The 20,569-nt window shown below is 37.0% G+C and overlaps 1 protein-coding gene across 5 annotated transcripts in view; it reads left to right on the top strand.

Annotated features, from left to right (window-relative positions):
* Positions 1-20,569, top strand: part of PHF14 (PHD finger protein 14) — a 161,019-nt gene that overhangs the window by 4,636 nt on the left and 135,814 nt on the right. For all 5 annotated transcript variants that reach the window (XM_041418248.1, XM_041418246.1, XM_041418247.1 and 2 more), the window contains exons 3-4: positions 7,958-8,604; positions 12,799-12,943. In XM_041418248.1, coding sequence (XP_041274182.1) covers positions 7,958-8,604; positions 12,799-12,943 — 792 coding nt within the window. The remainder of the gene's footprint in view (positions 1-7,957; positions 8,605-12,798; positions 12,944-20,569) is intronic.

Here is a 20,569-nt window from a genome sequence, read left to right as displayed (position 1 = left end):
GAAGGCGAAAGAAAATATTGGGTTGTTATCATCAGTAAATGATGATGTATTTCCATATTAATGTGTAGTTCCTGTGACTGGAATTCACAAGAGCTTTTTCTAATTGAGAAAATGGAAAATATCAGCAGTATGTTCTTTTGGAGTATCTTCATCCCAGGTAAAACTTTTGTCTGTACCGATGTCTGCCACTCTAAGTAAAACTTTGGAGTCACTGACAAGATTTTTAGCTTCCATTTTCATTGTTAATACTGGGTTTTCTGTTATTCCAGGTGCTTGCTGATAAGCAATGGTAGGACACCCAATTTCATTAGTGCTCTAACCTTGTAAATGAGGCACTTCCTAAAGACTTCAGTCAAAATTGACAATCTTTAGTTTGGAGTGGTTTTGCAACTTGAACAGACATCTACTGAAATGTCCTATGACATAATTATTGGTACTGTAAAAGTGAGGAAGCTGCTTACTAAATGACTTTTCTTTGTTCCCTTTCCATCAGTTTTTTCTATTAAGCTAAGTACTTGTTTTCTGAGATGTGTAATTGTGGATCAGTGGTCAGTTTTGTCTCCTGCTCTGCCCAGTCTCCATCTGCAGTTAATACATATTAGATACTTCTTTTGAAAACATTATTTGAGAAGAAAGTTTCTCTCCATAGAGTTGTAGCATCTTAATCTATATTGGTTTGGTTTTGTGTGTTCTTAATCATGTTATTTTGGACAGTTCAGTTTTTTTAACTGCCAGCACCGCCGATGTTGAATTGCCGGTAGTCCACCAGTGTTTAATTATCATATGCAGCAAAATAGCATAGAAAGCTGTATATCTAACTAAGCCATATATGTAACATATAGCATAGAAAGGACATATATCTAACTGGTGTGTTAGATTCTCTTTCTTGGAGTTATGTTGCAAGTGAGGTGTTAAGCCTTTAGTTCCTGCTTACAGTTTTATTGATCGTAGCATAATGGACCTCTGTGTCTAGTACTCAAATGTGGTCACAATTTTACCAGTTACATAACTCTGCCTTTGGTAATTTAAAAATTCTTCCATACATGACCTAGGTTTTCCTGCCTCTTTTTTTACATCCAGTTATTAAAATTGTAGATTTCTAGTCAGTTTAAGCATTTCTTTAATGTATTATGGAGTCTTTATTTGTGATATCTAGATCAGATGTGTAGGAAGTACAGCTGCTTTTGCATGTTTGGTATGGCACCTGTGCCAAGGATTTTTTGTGGTACTGGAGCTGTTCTTCTGTAAGGAAATTTATGGCTAGAGGCTGTTGGCAAACCCTTCCAGTAGTGCTTTCCACACTTCCCATTCATCAGGATGCAGGCACCCTGGGTAAGGGATTGTACATGGTGCTTAACATGGTGTTTTAGCAGAGATCACTAGGTAATTTCACATAATCTTGTCAAAGGCTAGTTGTTTGCCTTGTGATGAGGGGAGAAAGAGGGTAAAGGACCAATAGGTAAGATGGTGGTGGTGGAGTGACATTAACCTCACCTGCATCCTGGTTTTTGTTGCTGCCCTCAAAAAGAGGATATAAGGCCACTGTAGTAGGCTATTTGTCACATGATAGCTAGATTATTATTAAATAATATTATTTAGCAGTGATAACTTTCTAGTTGCTTTCTGTGTTGCATGCTCAGCTTTTCAGTGTTCCAGGATCCTTGATTATATTCATTGTAGGTAGCTTTGAGCGCTTTGGAAAGGCTCAACCAGATAGGATTTGGTGCAAATTATAGAATTTTCTAAAATTATTCCAAATGCTTCTTGTCTACTATTTGAAGAACCAGACTGTCTCCTGTGAGTGATTGGCCAGGTACTTTTGGAGTGCAGCACTTGCTCTCTGAATTTTCTTAAAATGTTGGAAAAAACCCTAGAAATTGTGGGGTGTCATATTTAAAATTGTTTGTAAAATGTTCCTTCAAAAAAAACCCTGGAAGGACGTTTTTCATGCTGACTCATGTAATGATTTCATTAGGTTTACCCTGAAGTCTTGTGCCTCATACATGTTATACAAGACTCCACAGCTGAGTGGAATGTTTCTTTGTTACGCTTTTTTTTGTATGTTAATTCTAGAGCATTATGTTCTGTTCTTTTCAGAATTATCCTCTTTAGATTTGAGTGCCACCTGCTGTTGTGCTTAGTACAGCTAAAGATACAAGGTATAGAGGAATAAATGATGTCTTTCTCCCAACTGTTATCTCTCCTATTTGTCCTCAGTGGAACTCTGTATTCTTCACTATTTGATGGTGTATCTAGCCCCATCTTTCACTTAGAGTAGCTTTACGTCTCTCCTATAGGGAATGACATGATATGGTTGCCAATTTGAAAGAGCCATTCTTTAAGCATTTCTTTCAAGGAGAAAATTGTATACTGCAGCCTATTCCTCAGGAAAAGTGCAGCTGACAGAAGAAGACCTGCAAAAATTGCTGTTATCACAGAATAGCTCTTTCTAGAAAAGCACCTATCACAGTGGATGCATTCAAATCAAGGAGAGATATCTCTTACTATAGATATATCTGGTGTGTATATGAATGTATAAAGGAGAGTAGAAAGCAAAATGTGCAGGCAGAAGGCAAGAGAAATTGAAGGCGAGAAGTGAAATAGTGAAAATAGTGTTTATTTGCTCTCTGCTTTAAATTATTGCGTTGTATATTATTGATGTGCATGAATCAATGTTACTAAATTAGAGTGCTGTTAGAGGTCAAACTATACCAAGACTAAGAATCCCTCCAAAACAAAATGAAAGCTTAAATTGGCACCAAGTCTAAGATTGTTTAGAAATGCACTAGCACAGTTAAAGTATCAAAAGAAATGTCTGTCATAGCTTTACAGCAGGGAAGTAATGAAAGCTAAGTTAAAAATTTCAGTTAATTTTAACATGACAAAGTCTTGTATTACCGTATTTACAGTAAGACCAATAGTGCACATAGGCACTTGGCACCTGTGAAATGAGATACAAAATACATTTTGCTTTGAGCATATATATGGCATATAATCTGTGATATGTCTAGTATGAGAGTATAGCTTTAGGAGTTACTTGTAAAATGTTTATGGGAACTGGTAAGTATCATAGTGTTTTAGAATTGTGTGCTCTGGAAAAGACCTTTTAAGGTCGAGTCCAACCGTTATCCTAGCACTGTCAAGCCCACAACTAAATCATGTTCCTAAGTGCCACATCTACACATCTTTTAAATATCTCTGGGGTGTTGACTCAGCTACTTCCCTGAGGAGCAACATTTTCTGTGAAGTTTTTCCTAATACCCAACCTAATCCACCTCTGTTGCAACCTGAAGCTGTTTCATCTTGTTCCATCACTTGTTACATAGGAGGAGAGACTGACCCATGTCTTGCTATGGCCTCCTTTCAGGAGGTTGTGGAGAGTGATAAGGTCTTTCTTGAGCCTCCTTTTTGCCAGACTTCTGCTCCAGACCTTTCACCAGCTCCACTGTCCTTCTCTGGACACACTCCAGCATGTCAGTGTCTTTCTTGAAGTGAGGAGCTCAGGACTGGACCCAGGATTTGAGATGTGGCCTCACCAGTCTGAGTAAAGGGGGACAGCAGCTGCCCTGGTCCAGCTGGCTTCACTATTGCTGGTACAGGCTCGGATGCCATTGGCCTTCTTGACCACTTGGGCATGTGCTGGGTCTTGTTCAGCCAAATGTCAACCAGCACCCCCCACGCTTTTCCACTGAGCAGCTTTCCAGCCCCTCTGCCCCAGTCTGTTGTGCTCTATCATATGATGGCATTCAAGATGATCTGCTCTGTGAACTTCCAGAGTTAGGCTGGCAGGATTGACTGGAATTCCCTGGATACTTCTGACCCTTCTTGCAGATGTATCACTTTTTTTTTTTTTAACTTCTAATCATGTGGAACCTCCCTGGTTGGCCAGTGTTGAATGAGGTTGATTGAATGTGGCTCATTTGGGCCCACAGATGTGTGTGTATCTTAGAGATGTAGCAGGTCACTGACCTTTTCCCCTTGGATTATGGGTGCTTCATTGTGCTCCCTGTGTCTGTCTTCTAGTTTAGGGGGGTGGCTACCCAGATGGGTACCCAAGATGGGTCTTACTGTTAAAGACTGAGGCAAAGAAGGCATTAAGTATCTCAGCCTTTTCCTCATCCTTTGGCACTGTTTCCTCCCTCATTCAGTAAAGGGTGGAGATTGTCTTTAGCCTTCGTTTTGTTGATTATGTATTTATTGCCTTTTATGGCAGGAGTCAGATTAAGTTCTAATTGTTCTTTGGCCCTTCTATTTTTTTCCCTGCAAAAAAATTTCCTCTCTCACATCATCCCTGTAGTCCTCTTGAGTTGTCTGCCCCTTCTTCAAAAAAGGTCAAAATTTCCTTGTTCTTCTGACTTGCAGTCTAAGCTCTCAGCTCTCTGTTCAGGCATATCAGTCTTTCTCACTGCTGGCTTGTCTTTCAGCACATAGGGATGGCTTGCTCCTGTGCTTTTAAGATTTCCTTGAAGAGTGTCCAGCCTTCCTGGACTGCCTCCAGGAGACTCTGCTGACCAAGCCTCTCAACAGGACATCATCTCATCTGAAAGTCCAGGATACAAGTTTTGCTGACCCCCTTGCTTGCTTCTCTGAGAATGGAAAATTATCATTTGAAGTTTGCTCTGCCCAGAACACCCTCCACTCATCACATCACCCACAAGGCCTTCTCTGATCACAAGTAACAGGTCCTGTGGGGAGTCTTCGGTAGTAGGCTCCCTCATTGTCTGTGTCAGGCAGTTATCTTCCACATGCTCCAGGAACATTTTGAACCAACTCCTCTGCTGTATTGTGTTTTCAGCAGACATCTGGTAACTTGAAGTCCACTATGAAAATGAGGGCTAGTGGTTGTGAGACTACAGACTGCTTATAGACTGTTTTGCTTTCCTCTTCATCCTGGTTGGGTGGTCTTTAACAGACTCCCACCAGTATTGCCTTGTTGGACTTTCCCGAGTCTTAACCTTAAACAACCGTATTGTCATTACACCCTAGACAATCAAAACATTCCCTAACACAGGGGGCTGCTCCACCATCTCTTCCTCCTTGCCTGTTCCTTCTGAAGGGTTTGTAGCCATCCAGTGCAGCACTCTGGCTGTCTATGTTACCTCATGTCTACATGTGTGGCATCTATGTCATAGTTTTACTGCTGCTCAGTGGCTTTCTGCTCCTCCTGTTTGTTACCTGTGCTGTGTACATTGGTGTAGAAGCACTTCAGATGGGCTATTGATCTCTCCAGCTTTTTGGGGGAGCCAGCCCTAAGTCTTCCCATGGCCATTTTCAGTCATGTCTGTGTTTTCTAACATGTAATAAGCCTTGTGTCTTTACTGCTGGAGGGATCTCCATTCCCTACCTCCACTGAGGTGACAGACCAAAGGACCTTTCTAGCATGTTGTCCCCCAAACAGTGGTGTGCTGTTCCCAGGCATATCTCTAGGGAACTCGGGTTTATTCCTTTCCCCTTTCAAATCTAATTTAGTCTTTCAGTGAGCCCTGCTAACTTCTATGCAAAAATCCTTTTCCTCCTCTTTGTTTCTGGTGTGCCCTGTCTGTTGCCAGCAGGCCTGGTATCCTATAAACTAACCCGTGATCAAAAAGATGATCTTTAAAGATGATCTGAGTCAACCCCCTGCTTCGGTCAGAAACTTATTTCACTAGAGCAGATTGTTTAAAGCCCCATCCCACCTGGCCTTGAATATTTTCAATGATTGGGCACCTACAACTTTCCTGGACAACCTGTTCCAGTGTCTTACCATGCTCATTGAAAAGTTTCTTGTATCCAATCTAAACCCTACTCTCTTTTAGTTTAAAACTGGTTCCCCTTTTTCTGTCACTACAGGCCTTATTAAAAAATCTCTCTCATAAGCTCTGTTCTCCCTGAAGCCTTCTCTTCTCCAAGCTGAACCACCCCAACTCTTTGAGCCTGTCTTCTTGGAGTGTTGTAGCCTTCTCACCATTTTTGTGGTCTTCCTGTGGAGGTACTCTCTCTTAAGGAGGAAAGGTTGAGAGAACTAGGCCTGTTCATCCTTAAGAAGAGATGACTGAGAGGGGACCTCATCCATGTCTATCAGCATCTGAAAGGAGGGTGTTGAGGATGGACCAGGCTTTTTTCAGGCAATAGGACAAGAGGCAATGGACAAACTGATCCACAGGAAGTTCCACTTGAATCTGAGGAAAAACTTCTTCAGTGTGCAGGTGACCGAGCCCTGGGCAGATTGTCCAGAGATGTTGTGCAATCTTCCTCACTGGAGATACTCAAGAGCTGTCTGGATGCAATCCTGGGCAGTGTGCTCTGGGGTGACCCACTGTGGTCCCTTCCAGCCTTACTCATCCTCTGATTCTGTAGTAAAACAAATTATTGTAACTTGAAAACAATTATTTTGGATTGCCTGTCAGTTAATACTGGTTTTATTTCTTGTGTACGTCTGATTCATGTTCTACTCTTTCAAAACTTCAGTTAATTATCGTGTACTTTGATTATTGCAATTAAGGCTAATAGGTGTGGAGAAATGACTGAATTACTTTTTTCTCAATGACTGTAAAACTTTTTTTCTGGATCTCTGAATGTTAGAACATATGTTGGAAACTTCTAGTTTTTATTAGCTTGTAAGGGGATGGATTGTTTTGATGTCCTAATCAGTAATAGTAGCACTTGGGGCTTTTTTTTTTGTCAATAGATATATAATCTCCTCACTGAACATTTCCACATGCAGGTGTATGCAGAAGAAGGCAAAACTGACGATTATATTGAAGTAACAACTGGCTAATCATTGGCAATGTTCTTTGGTGTGGAAAAAAATGCCATATGAAATGACACTATGCACACCTACCTCAGTGCCTGTTTATTTGGATTTATACAGAGCTGAGTGTACAGAGAAATTCTCTGTGTAAGGTGATACTGAGTGGTGGAGATTTTTGGGTTGTAACTAAAGAAATTAAAGTTTGGTTTTTTTTAATTTGCGAGCATCGACATGTTCCATCTTTGCATTTAAGTGACAGTGGATCAAGAACGTGGTGCTGTCTTTGAGCCAGCAAACTGAAAACTGTAGCCACTGCCTAATTGATTTCTGTATTGGATCAAGAAGCTAATATTTTCTTTTTAAAATTTTTTAAAAAATATTTTCTGAGTTTTCCTTTATTAAAACAATACCATGAATGAAAAGGAGTAGATTCATATAAGATGAGGGATAGCAAAGTAGATGCTGTTTATAAAGTTTAACAGGTTCACGTTATTTTTCAATATTTTTTACATGTGCTTTATATGTAAAAATGTCTCTTTTTTATATAAAACTCTTTCTCTAGTCTTTTCTGTTCCTCATGTTGGCCTGTGTTAATGAAATAGTGAGTACATGCAGAATAGTACCATATGATTAGTGTAAGGTTAATGAATTGTAGTGCAGTTGCAATGCAGAGTGAGGCATAGTTTATGTGGGATTAATAAGTGAACTAAACTTAAAAATTAAAAGAGCCCTCAAACCCAGAAAAAAAATATTAACAATGAAGGTGTGGGATTTTCCATATTATTATTAGAACGAGCTATGTAAACTCTTAATTTTGTAATTTCAAACCTCTTCTATTGGATAGCTATTTTATTTTGAAGATGTAGAAAACACCTCCAGAAATTAAAAACTGGAATGCTCTTTCTTTAAGATGTGACTTCACATGAAAATTACTGTGCTACTGCTTTTTGTTAATGTGAGCTACAGTTCAAAGGAACATACAATGCTCATTTAATAAGTTCTACCATGGTTTTTTTTTTTGGCATCTTAAAATGCACTCATGTTTAACAGATTCTCAACATAGCACTCGAAATAGCAATATTTGGACACCAGCTGAAAAAATAGGTGGAATACCTTATGAGGGAGGAACATGCATCTTTCTTTTGTTTAGCAACTTGCTTCAAGAGATTTTATTTTTGGGGGTACATTTGTGTCGGAACTTTTTTTAAATTTTCATATGCTCAACAGATTCTGAAGGAAGTGGTCATGGGAGTGAAGATGCATCTAAGGACAGTGGTGAAGGTTCCTGTACTGAATCAGAAGAAAATATCTTGGAGGAGGAGCCGGCAGAAGAGAAAGTAGAAGAGCAACAGCTGAAAGCCTCCACTGAAGAAGTGCCAACAACAGACAAAGAGGTAATTAAAACCGAAAAGAAAGAGCAAGAAGATGAAGAAGAAAAGCCAAAAAAGAAGAAAGAGAAGGAGAAAGCAGCTGAACCTGATGCAGTGGCTGATGAGCAAACAAATGAACCAAAAAAATGGAATTTGCGCAGGAACCGACCCCTGCTGGATTTTGTATCGATGGAAGAGCTAAATGATATGGATGACTATGACAGTGAAGATGACAATGACTGGCGGCCTACTGCTGAGAAAAGGAAAGGAAAGAACGCACTGAAAAAAGAGGGGAGTGATGGAGATAATGAAGATGATGAAGATGATGGGAGTGGAAGTGACGAGGATGACAATGATGAGGAAGCTAATGAGGAAGATAATAGCAGCACGGCTAGCGATGGAGGATCCAAGAAGAAGAAAAGTAAAGTTCTTAACAGGAATAATGCAGATGATGAGGAATTGACAAATGATAGCCTGGCTCTTTCACAAAGCAAGAGTAATGAGGTAGTGCAACCAACTTTCTATAATATATCTGTTGACAAATGGAAACTACTCCCCAATAGCTATTCTGTTAATATTAAAAGTTAAACTGATTGGCTGGACTTGTGTTCACACAATAATAAGTGAATAATAAGTGAAGCAGGAAAAATTATGCTGAATAGGCACTACATATTAAATAACCTTGCTTGGACCATTTCACCAATCTAATGCCACAGAAGTCAATAGTGGGAGTTCTCTTGGCTTTACAGAGATTGGATAAGTACTAAAACAAATAGGAGGTCCAGTATGCAAACCAACATATGTTAGCAAGAATTGTAGTTCTGTTTTAGTGTAAATGTTGTATATGAAAGTTAAAAGCATCTGTGCCATAATCATAGAATAGATGAATGAGGCATTATTCTTTGCGACAAACATCAAAGTCTGAGCACAGTTCACTTATGGAAGAATTTTAAGTAAAAAACCATGCACACTAGGTTTAAAATCAAATAGAATAATTATGAGAATTTAGGTTGGATTTGCTTATAATAGTCATAAATGAACTAATTTCTTACCATACTAAAAGCATTTGGGTTCTAGAATTATTATATTAAATATCTTCTAATTGCAGAATGTGAATATTATATATATAAGTGTTTAATAAAGTAACCTTTTTTTCCCCATGCACAATTACAGTTGCCTTGAAGATTGTGCCTGTGGGAAAATTAAGATACCAGGTTGTCACTGTGGCTGACTTCATATTCTGCAATAGCAAAATTCTGAACAAATTAAAAAGGATTGCTGTAAAATCTATATTCAGTTTTCGGGATGTAATCACAATGTCAACATAACGTTTGAGAAATGGTAGTGATATGACATTATTAAAAGTTCTGCTGTTCCCTTTAAACTTCATTTTAATGTGTAAAATGACAGGGAACAAAACAGTGTTTGGATTTGATCCATTTTAGATAGTTTGATAGGTATTATATATATATATTTGTATTTATTTATTGTTGCAAGTGAGTGTGCTGTTTTAGCTACTAGTAATAATTTGGATTGAAAAAAAACATGGTTTGTTTGGGTTTTTTACTCTTTCAACTTTTTGTATAGGCATCTTCTTATCAGGCTCTGTGATTCTAGTATTATTATCTGCATTTTCTTGGCTCAGGAACTGGAAGTGCTCTACCAATAGTAATGATCAGAACTTGTAACAGAGAGAGGCAGTTTTCTTTCAGAGTTGCTTCCCATATCGAAATGGAGATGTGCAGCTGCATTCTTAGTGGTACATTCTTCAGTTTAATTTCCACTGGCTTGGAAAAATAGACCTGTTTCAGAAACCCAGAGCTGTCTCTGATGTATCTTCTTTGAAGCTTCTTAGTATGCATAGATATCATATTCTGTTCATGCCTTAGATTTAGAGCAGTGGATCACAACATAAAATCAAAATTGAAAATTTGAAGTTCAGATTACAATTTTGTAACCGATAATTTATCTTTTTTGCATATAAAGTGCTGTACTGTGTATGACTAGGTCTTTATCAAGAAGTTTCGCAAAAGTATCTGTAGACTGAATTACAGACTGTAAATTTCAGATTTCTGATACTCACTGTACTGTATTGTAACAGTATACTCTCCACTGTTACAGTATTTTAAATTAGTAAAAACAGAAAAAGAGTAAAAAAAATCTTGTCTAGCAGATACTTCTATCAAAATCTCATCACTGCAGAAACTGAGTTCTTCCAAAACTGAGTTCTTAAGATGTTCAAATCCATAATAAATTTAGGAAAGAATGTCCAAGTAATTAGTTCTGAACATATTATAGTGTCCGTTATATGCATTCTTCCTTTTTCTTGTTCGCTTATTTTTGGAGGATGGAAACTGCGGAGGGTATTGGGAAGGGGTTGTTCAGTTCTTGTTTTCCTGAGGTTTTTATTTGTTTACATTTCACAAAAGTATTTTGAGGTCTGTATATACATTATTTTAACATATGCTGTAATTAAATACTACATGCTTTTATATTGTATTATGCACAGAGTACAAACTTAGCTTTCTTTCCTGAGGTCAAGCATCATTAGTAGGTAAATGGTTATTTTCTGTTTTTATAATTGTTACCACTTTATAGGACTCTTCTATTCTCAGTGAAGAGTGGTTGTATTTTTTTTTTCCCCTTTAAAGTTAAAAGTCTGTGGGCATATAGCTTGAAATGCTCCCTTTCTTGATTAATACCACAGAAATGGGAGTTACATAGTGATCCAGCTGAAATAATTTCTCCCACTTTAGTAGGGAACAGGACTTGTTCAGAAGTTGCAGCAGTTACTGTTGTATGTAAAAGTTTCCATGTTTTAGATGAGTCTCCCAGGTGCTTACATAGACTACAAGCAGAGGAGAGCAGCACACTTTCCAGATCGCTCCCTCTCCATGCCTGCATAAAAAAATAAGTTGCTCAGCTGATTTTTTTGAACTGGTAGCTGTCTTCACATGAGGCGAACCTTAATGGTAGGGGATCCTAATGATAGAACAAAAATTTGATGCCCTTTCATCATTGCTTGTTTGTTTGGGTTTTTTGGCCCATGTTTGCATATGTTCTCACTGCCTAGACAGCTGGTGTTATTTCTGTGTTTTTACAATGCATTACTGTTTCTTAATTTAAAGTAATATTTTGGTTTTCTTTTTTAATTACCAGACCTTGGGCTTCTATAACAGTAGAGATTACCAGTGTCTTTTAAACTTCTCTCAGTGAAGCCAAATAACAGTTTAAATCAAAGGTACTGTCAGAAAAAGCTGATCTGAGTTGTGACATGCATCAGAGAAATGTGTGCCGTAGCACAGTTAATCTGCCAAAGTTAGGGAGCATCCACTGCCATTTTCCCATCTCTAATGTGAATGGTAAGCTAAGAATGGGTATTTTGAGTAATGATGGGCTGCAGTAATGTCCAGGTTTATTTCTTTCCTCAAAATGCTTTGTCCTAAAAGGAGGATGTTGGAAGGGATGCTCCGTGACTCTGAGCTCCATATCAGAGAATCTTCTATTTTTCACAATTTGTTGCCTTCCTATAAGCAGTGTGATTGTGAATATTCTTTTCTACTTCTACATGAGCTCCTGTTTCCTTAGGGCATAGTATTGGTGCTGTATTTTATAAATGGTGAGTTGGAAATAGAAAAAAATTTTTGAGAGGGCATGTTTCGCCCTGTTTTTTTTTTTTTTTTTTTGGATGCCACAGCAGTTTTGGAATATTTTCACACATTTTGAATGGTACCATTAAACCTTCAGCCTCTGCTTTGAAACTATTGCTGTTTCTTTGTACCACAGTGGTTATTTTTCACTATTATGCTTATTTTCGTACTTCCTTATATGTCTTCATATTACCAATAAAGGTAGTTCAAGGTCAAGTATAAAAATAAATGAATATGTATGGAGGCCATGAAACTGTAGAAGAGACAGTGGCCCTGTCTCACAATGGTAATAGTAAGAAGACAGTGTTTATTAAGAAAACTAATTTTACGTATAACTTTGTTTGGTTTATGAAGCACTTCTCTGTGTTTTCTTAGAAAAACACAGAGAAAATGCACAATCTGTTTAAAAGCTGTGGTTCATATTGTAGGTTGCCAGAACAAGGCAAATCCTTACTCCTGTATATAATCAGAAGAATGCATAGTTTTAATAAATTGTATGGTTTTGCACAGATATACATTAATTTGCATTAGAACAAAACCATACAGAGTTGATAATTTGTTGTATTTTGTATAAGTGAAAACTTGGGAGGTTTGCATTAGCTGTGTATTCTTGGATTTTGCCGATCCATCTGATTTTTATATTCTAGGAGATGAAGCAACTTTTCTGAATGCTGGAACATTTGAAAGTCACCTTTGGCCTTTTTTTAAATTTTGATTTTAAATGGCTTCTTAAACATTCCATTTTGTAGATTATAAATGGTTCAAAGTCATATGTTTCTGTCTTGACGATTCTGTCTTGACTCTCCTCTGACCTCTGGATCTTAACAGGTCTATGGGTTGCATTGACATCCATGCATCCCAGCTCTTGTATTCATGGAGGAAGTGTTTGAGCATTTTGACTACAAAGAAGCTTCTAGCCTTTTGAAAATAATGTTTCATGGTTTTTTGGTTGTTGTTCAAAAATTGAGCAAATAACAGATCTTCTGCTTGCTTTAAATAAAATTGAAGTTCCTGGCATAACCCATGTGTCTCCCTTTTTCAATATCAGGACTCATTGATCCTTGAGAAGTCTCAAAATTGGAGTTCCCAGAAAATGGACCATATTTTGATTTGTTGCGTTTGTCTTGGAGATAACAGTGAAGATGCTGATGAAATAATCCAGTGTGACAACTGTGGAATAACAGTGCATGAAGGTAATACAACCCTTCATTCTTGTTGCAGAAGGAAAGCCTATGCTTTGCTTTTAATAAAATTTTGACTCGTTTTCTTCAAACAACACCTTTCAATGTTGGTGGGTATTTTTTTGTAATGCTGCATTGATCTTTTTAAGTGGTGTAACACCCATCTTCTACTTGGCAACGCAAATATAAGAACCTGTGGGATGGGACATAGTCTACAGATACTGACATAATGAATGACAGTGTGCAAATATTGGAGCTATGCACTGTATTTTCACTTTAGGATATTCTGTTAATGTGTTTTGTACTACCTATTTCAGTGTATGAATTTGATTGCATAAATGGGATGTAAGATAAAGAGAATAGGAGGCCTTCTAAAAAGAAAGGTTATTTCACCTATAATTTTGCTGTACCAAAATGGCAGAGAGAAGGGGAAGAAGAAAAGTATTCCCCATGGCATTTATTTATTAGTGAAAACAGCTAGTCTTGAATTTCCTCCTAATTTTCACTGACATTTTAATACAGGAGAATTTTGAAGTTAGAACATAAGTTGTTTTAAAAATTCCTTCAAAATCTGGACTCTCTGTGTGTAATAAATGTAGGTAATCTGGTTTTACAGAAATACTCCATAATAATAATTTAGGTGAATATATGGAATTTTAGCAGCTTTATATGGAAGATCAGACTGTATTGTGTGTTATTGCTCTTTCTCTTGAGGTTGGAAGGTAGGGGAGATACTAACACAGAGAGGCACTCCTCTTTTGTTAAAAAACAAAATCTTTTTTTCTCCTTTAATCATGCTGGGGCTTTTTTCCTTGTATCCTGTACTATTTTAGGCCTTCACCCCTTTTGTAAAGTTTTCCCAGGAAAATGAGATTAAACTACTTCAGTTCTTGGAATAAAAAGAAACTAGGCTTTTATTTTTCAGAAGCATACAAGGCATTTATTTAATATGACTTTCTTAATTTAATTTTTTTAAATCTGTTTAGAATGTCTTTCTAGGTAGGAAGTGGTTTTATAAATCCCATATTCACACTTCAGTTTTCTCCTGCAAGATAGAAAACTGTTTCAAAACAGTAGTTTTCATGCATTTGGATGTAGTTCAGTTCTTTGCTTGACATCACTTAGGAAACCGAGGATGGAATTTCTGTCCTGTCGTTCACATGCCCTACATTGTGTGTCTGTGTGTGCTTCTAACTCTTGAACCCGTTGTGGTCTTTTGAAGAGCTAATCCATACTGTCAGTGTTACTTAGAGAGCAGTTGACCTAATTTATGATGAGCTGGATCACATTCCAAGTGCCCTCGAGGGCATTAGTCAGGTCTTATTGCCTTCTAGAAGTGTTAGGCTCCTAAATTTGTGTCTTGTAGAATTCCTTCTTCTGTATCCATGAAGTTTTTTGGAAAGTAGTGTGCAGAATATATTTGTTTTGAAATGCAGTAACTATCTAAAAGTTAGTTTTATGCAGTCTTGATAGATCTTATTTTTCCCCTAGTACAGTCTAATATTAACTCATGAGGAACAAAAGAAGCATCTTTTGCTGATAGTTGTAAACGCATGCTTGAGAATTCCCCAGACATTACATCCAGTCAATACATCCAAACTCTAAAGCTGTGGAGCTCCCTGAAAATTTTTCCATAAAATTTATTTAATGATTGTAATGATTGCTAAAGTAAAGAATGATTGTGATAGAAAAATGATCCTTTGCCACTTTAGAATGAAATGATGGTAAATTTTTTTTTATTCAAGAGGAGTACCTTAAAAATCCCCAAAAGATCACACCCTCATTTTACTTAGTTTACTAAACTTCTGTCCCTACAAAGTAAGATTATAGCTGGATTTCCTCTAGAGGAAAGTAGTTCCATTGTTCAAAAGTCACTTGAATTTTAGTGGTTCAAAATATGTTTAAAAGTAATTACTGCTCTTCTTTTTACAGTGTTCCAGGCAAAGATTCCCTGTAGTCCCACTGATACAAAGAGTGCAGTGTGTGTGTTTCTTTTGTTGTCATTGCAACAAAGTAAAATAGATTAATTAAAAATATTTAATTTGTTAGTTTGTTCTGATAAGTTCTACAGTGTGTACCAGATAATTGACTATACATGTTGGTTGATTTTTTACATTTGTGGTTGAATGTTTAGTTAGCTCTGTGCAATTAATTTTAATAATAAATACTTGAAAGTGTATATGAAGCAATTGCGAAATTCTGTTTGAATAGGTGAAGTCTTAGAGAAAAATAAGCAAGCTGTGTATGTGAAAGTAATTGATGACTGTGATATAAATGTAAATTTCCACAGCAACAATTTGAAGCTGAACAGTTTGGAGTTTTACTTTGACACTCTGTGGGTATGTTTTATTTCTAGATATGTATGAATATAGTTTCAATAGAAATGAACAGTTATTTTGCTGTGTTTTTCTGTACTTGAATATTTTATAATGATAAGTAAGGGCAAGTGCTGTTTTAAATCTGAGCTTTTTTCAGTATTTTTTAAAAATAATTGCTTGCAGCAAATAAAAATATTTGTTGTGTTTAAACCCCTGTCAACCACCAAACCCAACACAGCCGCTTGCTCATTTCCCCACTGGCAGGATCAGAAGAGAGTGTGAAGGGTGAAAACTGGAAAATTTGTGATTTGAGTTAAAGACAGTTTACTAGAGAAGGCAAAAACCATGCACACAAGCAAAGCAGAACAAGGAATTTATTTACTGAATCCCATGGGCAGACAGGTGTTCAGCCATCTCCAGGAGAGCAGGGCCCCATCATATGTAATGATTACTTGGGAAGATGAACTCCATCACCCTAAACATCCTCCCTTTCCTCCTTTTTCCCCTCACTTTGTATAATGCGAATGATGTCATATGGTCTGGAATATCGCTGTGGTCAGTTGGGGTCACCTGTCTTGGCTGCGTTTCCTCCCAGTCTCCCATGCACCCCCAACTTCTTTGCTGGTGTGGCAGTAGGGGAAATAGAAGAGGCTTTGGCTCTGTGCACATCCTGCTGTTCAATAACAAAAATATCTCTGAATTATCATCACTGTGTTCAGCACAAATCCAAAACACAGCCACATGTTTGCCCCTGTGAAGAAAATGAATTCCACCCCAGCCAAAAGCAGAACAATTATAAAAAAAAAATGGAACCTTTGAAGCTTTAGTTTGATCCAGTGATCTTATGTATACACATATGTTCAACGACTTGGAGATTTCTGCACTCCTGCCTAGTGGTCACCGACTGACCATTTACTTGTGAATGCATGAGTAATACATGAAGACAGCCTATCATTAAGAAGTTACAGTCAGAACCAAAATGCAATGCAACAGTTACTTTTTGGTCCTGTTTGCCTCATCATTCAATTTGGCTGATTTCCAAAATAAATTGAAAAATAGTTGAAAAGGTAATTACTGTCTAATCATATAAACATGGCTTTGAAATTATTTTTTTACTGTTAATAGAAGCAAGTTTTACTCTTAAGAGAATTGGCCTTGACTGTACTTTGGAAATGTATACCCAGATCACAGACATAGACTGTATTTATAGTCCTTTGTATTCTCCTATGCAGCTGCTTGGTAGTTTGAAAAATAAGGTCCAGTAATGAGCGAATGTGTTTTGTAAACACATTAAAATCCAAGAATTTGGTTTTATTTTTTCAGGTTTCCTTTAGTAGATATATTGCTATGGCTGCAAGTATCATGCTGTGTCCAGAAATTTGTTATAATATTTGAGCTTTTGAGTATTTCAGAATACAGTATTGAAGGAAGAGTCTCCTATTTATGAGTTGGATAGAAATCAATGCAGTGATGTTTACCTGCACTTAGGAAGAGAAATATGCCCATTTCCTGCAATCTGATTTATTCCAAAATGCCCAAAGCAAGCTGGTGGAATACCACAGGGGTTTTCTTCATAGTTTTTATGTGCAGTTTCAAATGGTATTATGAATGAGCCTGTTTCCTCTTCTTCTCTATAGCATGGTAAATAATTATGTGAAGGCAGTGCACTCCTTTCACGCCCTACTGGTGTCCCACATAATGATGATATTGAAAATTTGATTGTTCTTCCCCTGAAGACCTTATATTCTCCTTCTCCTTGTTGACTACTGTTTTCTTCACTGGGAGGGGATCCTACATCCATGACTTATGCCTTGGCGCTCTGTTCAAGTGGAAGTTTCTGTCCACAGAACCTTTCTGGTGCCTGAGAGAGGTTTTTCTATGGCAGCCACCTCAGTTTTAATGTGAAGTTATTAATGAGCTGAGAAAATACTCCTCTGAGTCAAACCTACTTCTTCTGGGCACCAGGGTTCCCTCCTGGATGCTTGATGCTGCCACCTTTTCCTTTTGAGGACCTGTTGCAGCAGCTGCCTATTCAGTTGTGACTTGTATTCCTCTTGGACTGCTTGCTTGCATTAATGAGCTCGTACATAAGGTCTTCCATGGAAAAAGAGGGACGATAACTCATCTGGGAACAGCTCTGTCAGAGCTCACATGGAAGAAACAACATGGCCAGGAGTTAGAGGGGAGTTTTCATTCAGACCTAAAGTCATGGGCCCTTAATAAATACCTGTACTTGACTTACTGACGAGTTCTGAGATTGTGAGAAATTTGTAATACAGCTGTTTATCATGTGAAGTTCATATCACTTGCATGGCCTCCATCACTTGTCCAAAAGCTGTCTTTGCACTGCTGACATATGTCCAAAAATCTATGGTTAGTGGAGTAAATAGCTGGTTTGAATTGTAACTGCCTTTAAAACTGCAAAGTAGCATATGTGTAATGCTAATTTCATACCCACTCTTACACAGTGCATTCATCTTTTAGTTTGAAAAGCCTGTAATTAATTAATAAGTCTATCAATTAAAAATGTGTTCTCATTTCACATATCAGCCTGTCCCTGTCACATCCTCCCTCTCCCCCCCAAGAAAAAAAGGGAAAAAAAAATTCCTACTGAATTTGTACAGTTGCTTTTCTGAATTTTCACTTCTGCATGAAGATAATTGTCATTTCTTTTTATAAAAGTCTTTTTTAGACACCAATCTGTCATTTTGGATAAACGCATTTGTGCTAAGATCCTGTAATAACAGGACACCTCCAACTGTGTTGTCAGTTTTTTTGATGTCTTGATTGCAGTGTGTCTGAAGATGTCTGGCACACATCGTAGCATGTGCCACAAGTGTAGGTAGGATGCTTGCCAGTTGTTGTCCTTGGGTTAGTTGCTGTGAGTTAAATGAGAAAAGTTCTACATTTTTTGAGGAGTTTCTTTTCCATCTCCTATCTTTGTTTCTTACTGTACTTCAATGTGTATGTTAGAGAGTTAGAGAGTAAAATTCTCTTGCTAAAAGCGATAGTGTAGTTGCCATATGCTCTACAGTGTAATAAAGCATTTTTGCATTTTAATTTTGCCCCTTACTGTGGTCTGCTGCTATCTGGTATAAAAATCAATTTTTCAAAATCATGTACTTTAGTACCTTCCATTTACTAAATAAAAATATTGTTCTGAATTTATGATGCATTAAATTATTAATATATTTGTTTTAGACTGTTGGTCCAATTAAAAATTGAATGAAATCTATTTTGAATACTGTGATCTCACAACATTTAATTTTGCAAACACAGCGTTTATGATATAGTTTGTGTTTCAGAGTACATATAGATGTAGTTGGTGCATGCAGATATCCTCTTTGGTAAAAAATGGCCTTCCCAGAGAAAGAGAGGACCAGCTGCAGCCACAGAAAGAATTAGGTCTCTATTTTTGTTTCTCTCGGTGGTATAAATTTCAGAACAATTGTTTTAATGGTATTATTTTAAAGTGTCTGCAATTTCTTTTTATTGACAATCACATGAAAATGTAAGCTATTGGCAGAGTAAAATGACGTCAAAATCAGGGAATAAAAAGTTTGTTTTCTGTATCTAATGGCATACATTCAACAGGCAACTTGGTTGTAATCATAATATATAGATGGCTTTAATGGAACAGTAAGTGGTGTGAAAATTTTACCTTCTTGAATTTCACGTGTTTAAATTCATAGGTTAGTAGCATACTAAGCTGGTTTTATTGTTTAGTGTTAGTGGTGTTCAAAGAGGTGTCAGAAATGGAGTTATGATACAGAAATCTAAGAGTATACAGACATGAGGATTTAATGAACTTAAGTTCAAAAGGAGCCCTTAGGGGTGTTCTGAAGACACAGACTTCAGAATTTTTGTGAGTGTTAAGGAAAGGCATCATGCATTTTAAGCAAAGTGTTTAAAAGTTACTTGATTTTCTTCAGCATATTTTCCAGTCAAGGAAAAGGGTCAGCTGGTTGACTTAATGCCAAATAGGTCAAAGGTGCAGTGATAATTCTTGGAACCAAACACGTCCTTTACAGGTTCTGTATCCTTTCCCCTGTTGTGCTTTCAGGCCTGAAGTAGTCACACTGTCTGTACAATTGGAGTACTTTTAGAGGAAACCTAAAGATTACCCCCTGATGCTTTTACTAAGTGAGCCCTTAGGTTGCTTTCTGTTCCAACACCAGCAATTCCCAATAATTCACTCAGAATTGTTGGATTGAGCAACTTCAAATTGATCTTCAGTATAGGATGGAATGATTTACCAAGTAGCAGCTTTGTATTTGCATAACTATTCATTTTGAAGTCATGAAAATAATACTTTCTACAATTTTTGTTAATTGGAACAAAATAATTTTTTGGCATAGCAAAATAAGGCAGGTAGTAGTAAGTTGAACCTTTGTTGTTTTCAGCATCTTTAAGGGTTCTAAAATGATATATTTAATTTATATTTATTTAGACTTTGGAGTATACTGAAATTGGTCTTACCAGAAGTCGTTCAAGAACAATTACAAAGTATCTGCTGAGAAACCTAGCTTCAGAGCCAGCAAGGTTTTTGTATTGCAGCTTTAATTCAGCAGCTTTATTTGGCAGCATACACCAGGTCAGCAGCAGTCTTACAGGCTAGATTTCCTTTTCTTCAGCTTTGTGGTGGAACAGATTGTTTTGATGTTTTTATCAGCAATGGTTAATGGTAATCTAGTCTGTTTTCTCCAGCTAAAGACCACCCCTTTTAGTTGTAACAGTGTGGTGTTCAGCTTTTAGTAAATGCTAGTTATGTGAAAGAGTAAGCATCTCCTTATCTGTCATTGTTCTTAAACTCTTTAAAGCTGTCACTAAGATTTATATACAAATTGGGGCAAAAAAAATACTTCCCCCCCCCCCCCCCCTCCTCCTTTGGAAAAGATATTTGTATTGTTACAGAAATCATGTTTAATGCCAACACATGTGATAAGGATCTAAATAATTGCAGCACATTTGTGTTATTTTCTAGGAGGAAAGATAAAAAACAAATCAGGTATAAATGACTGATAAGTATTATAAAGGAACTATTAATCAGTGAAGGTAAGACAGTTTGGGGAGGTCATAATTCTAATTTTAGTAGACTGATGGCTCTTAGGCTAGAAGAGCAAATCTAATCAATTGGTGAAATTGATTTCACTTTGAAATCACTTTCAATTGGTGAAGAAGCGTCAATGTCTGAAAGAAACATTCGTGATTTTATTTTGTTGTGTGGATTGAGGACAGTATTACTGCATCTGTAATGTTAAGAAATTTTTATTAAGTACTTTTAAGAAAATGTTAATATGTTTTAAATTCTAAAGGAATT

Source organism: Onychostruthus taczanowskii, unplaced genomic scaffold, assembly GCF_017590055.1.
Source record: "Onychostruthus taczanowskii isolate IOZ18803 unplaced genomic scaffold, ASM1759005v1 scaffold59, whole genome shotgun sequence".
In the NCBI taxonomy this organism is placed as follows: domain Eukaryota; kingdom Metazoa; phylum Chordata; class Aves; order Passeriformes; family Passeridae; genus Onychostruthus; species Onychostruthus taczanowskii.
Note: the sequence above shows the minus strand (reverse complement) of the source record. Positions and strands in the feature narration are given on the sequence as shown.